The 7,504-nt window shown below is 36.9% G+C and overlaps 1 protein-coding gene across 1 annotated transcript in view; it reads left to right on the forward strand.

The window, feature by feature from the left end:
* Nktr (natural killer cell triggering receptor) overlaps positions 1-7,504 on the forward strand; it is a 40,103-nt gene that overhangs the window by 13,068 nt on the left and 19,531 nt on the right. The window contains exon 6 of the mRNA XM_031345750.1: positions 1,465-1,552. Coding sequence (XP_031201610.1) covers positions 1,465-1,552 — 88 coding nt within the window. The remainder of the gene's footprint in view (positions 1-1,464; positions 1,553-7,504) is intronic.

Here is a 7,504-nt window from a genome sequence, read left to right on the forward strand (position 1 = left end):
ATAGAGAATGTGGTCTTTTGCAAAATGAAAAGGTAAGAGAACAAAGTTCAGTAACACAAACTCCACTCTGCTCCCTTGTGCCCTCCTAATAAATCCATGGACAGTCTGGTCAGGTTGTGCCTGGATTTCTGTATTGTTTGAAGACTTGGAGAATCTATGTGATTTCATACATGCATCTGTGCCTTTGTTTCTTTACAATGGGTCCTTAGTTCTACATCAGGGATAAAAGATGCTAGTTGTGGTTTTTGTTCCCTTAAACAAAGCAATTTCTTTGAATAAAAATTGGTATTTTTTTTCCGTTCTCAGAGGTTTGTATATTTTCTTTTGTGTACTAGAACTATACGGTTGTATTTTATTCCTACAGTAGTAACATTTCATTAAGTCTAACTATGGCACTTCCCCAAAAAGCCTTAGAAAAGTCAGTTGCAGGAATTGATAGTGAGCTCCAGCATTGCTGGGCTTGAATGCCATCAAAGCTTCAGTGTGGAATGGTCTTTTATATTTCCTTTGGGGAAACTGGATCACTATTTCTCAGAAGCCTGTCCCTGGTAATCTTTTTTGTTTCTGTTCTAAAGAAAGATTTGTTTGTATAAATGTAAAAGGAGATTTGGTTTTAAAGATATTTCTCCCTTCCAAATATTTACCAGGCCTGACCCTGCTTAGCTTCTGATATTAGAGGAGATCAGGCACATTGGATAATATAGCTGTCTAGTTTTAAAGCTATTTCTCCTGAATTAAAGCCATCTCTAAGTGATGGTGATGATGATTTTTCCCCTTTCTAGCTGGTTGTAATGGCGTGTAGCAACTTGCACTTAATGTTGTGGGTCGCTTTAATGTGGCTATTCTCTGTGGCAGATGCTTTGTATCTTAAAATATTTTTAAAATGTTATTATACAATATTCTTCCTTGGGTAATTTTGTGATCCTACTGCTAATTTAATATAATTTAGTGTTTTCCTAAAACTAAATATATGTTATGTTTTTTCTTCATAGACCAGCTTGACTTCAGTGGAATAATAAATTTCCCATACAAAAATATGAGGCATTCAAGATTAGACTTATTAAAACTCACCTATGTATATAGTTCATGTGTCAGGCTAATTGGAAACTTGAAGGAAATACATTTTACTGTAGAGATTTTTCTAAAAATTTGTTGGCTAGACTTCCCTGAGAGTCACTAGTCTATGTATTATTTACCAAGTGTGCTGCTGCTGGAAGTGACTGTTCTAAGGCTGTTTGTACAGAGTGTTAAATACCTGCTCTTTTCTTCAAGGCTTTAATTAGTATCTTTTCGGCCTTTTTTGTGCTTTTGTTATTCAATTAGTTAATTTTTTTTCTACATATTGCCAAATATCTTACTGACCAGAAGAGGAGTATCATCCTTTGCTTTCAATTTAGTACTTGAGCATTACTTTAAAAGCCTCTTATAATTGGAGACTAACAAATTTGTGTTTTCTTCAAACAGATGAAAACTTTATTCTCAAACATGACAGAGCGTTCCTTTTGTCAATGGCAAATCGAGGGAAACATACCAATGGTTCCCAGTTTTTCATGTGAGTAGGCTTATGCAGAGATGAGCTTTTCCTACAGAGAAGCGCTGTTCATGAGAAAGATGGGATAGCCAACCTCATTTTACTGCTCAGACTCTGACAGCTTTGGTTTGACTTTGTGTTTCTGATGTTACATAGTAACTGTAGTCTCTACTGGCTGCTTCAGCACTCAGCACATATCTGGATTTGAAGAATTGAACTTAAATGTTTTCAGAGTATGCTGTCATGAGATAAAAATCAGACTTTAGCCTCTTCCTCATTTGAAGGCTCAGTTTACCTAGATTGGAATATGAACTCGTGATGAACATGTAAGAATTGCCCATGATGTCACTGGGTGTGGTAGTGCATGCCTTTAAATCTAGCACGTGGGAGGCAGAGGCAAGCAGATCTCTTGACGTCCAGTGAGTTCAGGATAGCCAGAGAACCACATAGAGACCCTGCCTTAACAAAAGAAAGCAAAAAATTGGCCATGATGTAAGTCCAGATGGATCCTAGGCATGAGGAGGAGTTGGTTTGAGTAAACATCACATGAATGTTTTTGTTTTCTATTTTACTATTAGCCAGTTTTGTGAGAGGTAACATTTTCTCATGGGGTGTAGAAAAGTAATTCCTATTTAGTCAGCATTTTTTTTTTTCAAGACAGGGTTTCTCTGTGTAGCCCTGGCTGTCCTGGAACTCACTCTGTAGACCAGGCTGGCCTCGAACTCAGAAATCCACCTGCCTCTGCCTCCCAAGTGCTGGAATTAAAGGCATGCACCACCACTGCCCAGCTAGTCAGAATTTTTAACTGCTGAAAATTTGTAAGGTCTCTGTGTATAATGAACTAATACTACATTGGCTGTCATTTTTGCCAGACTTTGTATTACTTAGTAAATTTTAAAGTACTAAATTTCAAATTTTTGGGCTGGCTATATGGTTCAGTGGGTAGCGCACTTGACACATAAGCCTGGCAGCCTGAGTTTGAACCTCATAACCCTCATAAAGGTAGAAGGAGAGAACCAACTCCCCAGTTATCTTCTAACCTTTACATGTGCCCCCACCACCACATATGTTATGCAAAATAATAAATACATTTTTTAAAAGAATATATCTTGTTTGTATATATATGCACAACCAAAAACTAAATTCTCGTGTGAGAATTCTAAAGAAAACCTTTGACATACTTTTAATTACATTGTTATCCAAACTTATTTTTGTATTGTCTTGTCATATACAATATGAAATATAAGTCCAGCATGCAGCTTAGTACTTTTAATAATAATCCCTGCTGTTCTATGTATGTAGGAGAAAGATCTTATTTGTGATTTATCACAAGTTTTCTTTTACATCTTTCTGAATGGATAAATATGAATGGCGCTTCCCTGTCTTTAAAGGAGTCAATTATTTGTGTAAAAAACTCACATTTTAAGTTTGTCTGAAAGATTTTCAACATGATCTGAAGAAGTTCAGATAAGGGGCATTCTGTTCCCAAGGATGTCCTAAAAATGGAAAATTAGGAGAAGGGGATGGTGCTGGAGTTACATGGGAAGGAAACCTGAGACAATAGTTCCTGTGCTCACTTTTGATCCCACAGATGATTAGTTACACATACTTTCATGGGAGTACTTCTTATGCTTAACCTTTGTTGGGGGCAGGGGCAGTGCAAAGTAAAGAGGTACATTTTCAAAAACTTTCTGTGTTAACTCCATGTCAAAGCCTCTTTGTTTCCATTTTTAAGCTTATCTGAACTGTGAACATGAAAAACTAACGATTCATTGGTCAGGATGGGGCCATCTGAGGGCTCTAAAGTTTCCTTTTATATTATCACATTTAAAATGTCCTTATTCAGGTAGTTGCAGTTTCTTGCCATTATATATATTTAGCTTACTTATGTAGTCCTCTGTTAGAATCTAGGATATGAAGTCTTCTATCCTCTGGTATTATTTAATAGCTACTTAAATCTCTAGGAACATTTAGTAAAGTCTATTAGTGCTTTCTGTGTGGTCTAGTTTTGCATTGGACTGCTGCTTGGAGAGGAACACCAAATGAGAAATTTTAATAGATTAAGAATAAAAATTTTAACCAGTGTCTATAATTAACTATAGACAGCTCTAAAATCACTAAATGCATGATAAAAGAAAAACTTCAATCTTTAGTTTAGTTAAAATTTATTTGAAAGGAGTTTGCCATCTTAGAGGTAACATTTTGCATCCACAAAAGTCTGTCCTAATTTTTTAAAAAGTAACTTACATGCCTATGTGTTGTTTTCTGGTGGCTGAAAATTCAAGTTCCCATGTATTGCAAGATAAAGTCAAACTAGTGTTCATATTTCTAAACAAAATGTATCATGACTATGGAAAGAATAGATAAAACAGAAATGGCAGCAAATAAAGGAGAGATCTTTGAAACTGTGTATCTTGTAAGCCCATGTCCTTGTACAGAATAATGTCTTTGGCTTATTGATATAATCATAGCTAAGACCTACCCAAGTGGCTTCCCAGTACGCTTTTTTGTCCTATCACCACACACTGAATGTGGCACACTGGGTAGCAGTTCTGAGCAGAAAGAAAGGACAATGTAAGAGCAGCTTTGTATGTGTCTTACGGATTGTTTCATTGGCCTTGCATGGACCTATAAAACATCTGCACAAAAAGGTACTTAGTTTGTGTCCCACAAATCTACTATAGTTCCTGACCAGTAAATTTGGTGCTGTTAGTATGGCATGTGGCAGTCCCTCGGGAATTTTTGTGACGTGTGTTCTAGGTGTTGTCTTGAATCTTGCACATTTAGCAACTTCCCTCCTAAGTTGTACACTGTTTTCTTCAACATAATTTTGCATATATTGTTTTCTTTGGCCATAACTATGTGTCTTTGTGTGTGAAGAGAGGATATATAATATATATTTTTTTATTTGATGATTTTATATATATATAGTGGAGGTGAGGTTTTCTTTACAGCTAATTGTAATTTTTACCATTAACTGTTTGTATTGACTACGATATGAACTGTGGTGCTTATATAGAAGAAAAGGCAGTCTTTGGAATAGTACTGCTTGCGAATTAGAAAGGAAGTGATATGTGGTCCCATCCTTACAAACTACTAAGGACATGAGGGCTTGCTTACATTGAAATACTTTTAAAGGAGCTCAGACTCCTGGTGCCACACCTACAATCAATGCATGTGACCACGCCAACATACATTAGTGTTCACTCATTATGTCACCTTGTTTATTTTTTAGGTCAAGTATTAAAAACAGAAAAAAACACAATAAAAGCTATAGGGCAGGAAGTGTAGTTCAGTGATAGAGAGCTTGTGTTGTGTTTAAGGCTATAGGCTCAGTCACTAGCTCTGCAGAAAACAAGTTAAAGAATGAATCAGGTAAAATTTATAGAATTAGAAAGTGGAACACGGCTTAGAGATCATGTAGAATAAATTTTATGTTCTGTAGAGAATGAATGCTAAGTAAGGAAGAAAAAGCATGCCCTGTCCAGGTTGCTCTAGAATCATATCTCATATTCTGGAAGAAAAGAAAGCTGCTGAATGCATGCTGCAGGGTTACAAGCACTGTGCTCTGAATCACTGTAGTTAAGTATCCAGAGTGAGGACATTCTGCTGAAAAAATGGCAGTTGGGGAACTTTTTTTTTTCTGTTTTGAAAGCTGTCATAGTTAATGATAATTCTGGTACTATTTTTTTATTGTCTGTAGTCATTGAGAAGATAGGAACGCATTATATAAAACAATATTAGAAAAGCTGGTTTGTAACTTTTGTTATTATTACTTTCCTGAGATGGAATGTGTAGGTAGCTATCAGGAAGTCTTGGTTTTAGCCAGGTGTGGTGGTTCATGCCTGTGATCCCAGCACTTGGGTGGCTACGGAAGGAGAATGAACTGTTGCAAATTTGAGTTGTAGGGCACACACAAAAGCAGAAGACCCTGTCTCAAAAAGAAACCCACAGGTATATGTACACACACAAAAGAAATCTTGGTTTTAGCTATTTTTCTGTACCCTGAGTTTACTTTGTTTAAAAAAAAAAATCTGTGTGTGTGTGTGTGTGTGTGTGTGTTCTTGAGTACACATGACAACAGAAGTTATATTTTGACATGAGTTGTTTTCCTTTGTCAACCCTGTCCCTTTATGTTTTTAGATAGTCTGTCACTAAACCTGGAACTCTCTGGATCCTTCTAGGCTAGCTGGCTAGGAAGCCCTGGTGACCTTCCTTGCCCTGCCCTCCCCAGAGATAGCATTACAGGCACATGCTCCTACACTTGGCTGTTAAGTGGATGCTGGCTATCAAACTAGGGTCCCTCATGCTTAACACTGGAAGTACCCACTGAACTCTCTACCTACCCTCAAATAGCTCTGCTTTTAAGGTAAACTATAAACATTTTTTGTAGAAAATGTCGTGAAAGAAAGAGCATGTCTTACAGAAATATCCTAAATTTCTAAATAAATCAAATGATTTGTATACAAACATTCCTGTATAAAATTATTCTCTAGCTACCTAATTTTCCAAGCTTCAAAAAGGCTTGGGACTCATTTTGTCTACACTAGGGGCAGCATCAGTCTCTCCCTCAGTTGCTACTAAAATATTTGTCAGTGCAGGCCTTTTTAAAAATAGTATTTTATTCTGCTTATGAGCATTTTTCTTGCGTGCTTGTGTACGTGCGTGTGTGCGTGTGTGCACACCATGTGCATGCAATGCCATTAAAGGCCAGAAGAGGGTTGTGGGTATCACTTGGGTACTGGGCATCGAGCCTGAGTCTTCTGGAAGAGCAGCCATCTCTCCAGCCTCAGTGTAGACATTTAATGGCTTCAAAGCTTTGGTGAATAGATTGTCAGTAGCCACAGGTCTAGTCATAATTTTTATGAAAACAGAGATAATATAGAAAAGCCCAGATTAATATTTAAACAAAGTTTGTTTTGTTTTTCTCAGTGCTGGTAATCATACTCTCATGACTTTGTAAATGCCAAGCAACAGTTCTCTCAGATCCACCTATCTGCCTCTTCCTCCCAACTGCTGGCATTAAAAAGACATGTGCCACCTTACCCAGCTTATTGATTTTTATATATGAGGTTCTTTTTTCCTTCATTTATTTTTATTTTATGTGTGTGGGTGCTTTGCCTGCATGTATGACTATGTACCACCTGTATACCATGCCTCGAGGCCAGGTCCCCTGAGACTGGATTACATAACTGGTTGTGAGTTGCCATGTGGGTGCTAGGAAATGAAATGAACTCTGGTCCTGGAAGAGCAGTAAGTTCTCTTACCCACTGAGCCATATCTCCCTGTTTAATATAGCAGTTATAAATGGGGAAGGAGCTCTAGGATTGCTTTATGTCATTTAAAGACCCGACTTACAAGCAACTCTTCATTTAATGAGAGAGGAGACATTCATTCTAAGGTAGGAAGCAAGTAGAGGAAAGACTAGGATGTTTAAGGAGTTTATAAATCTGTATTGACACTTTGGCAAGCATTAGTAGGTTTGGGAGAGAAATGTCTCACCCACACGCTTATAAATTTGAGTGAGAGAAAATGGTATTAAATGTTGTGACCTTAGTCACTATGATTTTGTTTGTTTGTTGTTGCTTTGGGCTTTGTTTTGTTGTTTTGTTTTATGGAAGGTAATAATAATAACTTCATGCTAACTTCACAATTTTCTTTTTTTGAGAGGAAAGGAGTTTGTGATATTTGAACCTGAATACCACTTTCTCTGAATTTCAGATGTCATCTAACACCCATGTTTAGAACTATTCATTTAGTGTTTATGTGATATACATGTCAGGAAAGGCATGTTGATCTAGTTATAATTTATGTGTATTTCCTTTATATTAGTGTTGAAATTTAGAAGGCTTTTCTTTCTGAGTGACCTTGGGAACATGAGCGTTTGACATTAGAGTAGCTGCTTCTAGTGTACTTTTACTTTAGGCCTGGAGTTTTATACTCTGGAAACCACGTCATTCAAAACTTAACTTT

The sequence above is a fragment of the Mastomys coucha genome, unplaced genomic scaffold (assembly GCF_008632895.1).
Source record: "Mastomys coucha isolate ucsf_1 unplaced genomic scaffold, UCSF_Mcou_1 pScaffold23, whole genome shotgun sequence".
NCBI lineage: Eukaryota > Metazoa > Chordata > Mammalia > Rodentia > Muridae > Mastomys > Mastomys coucha.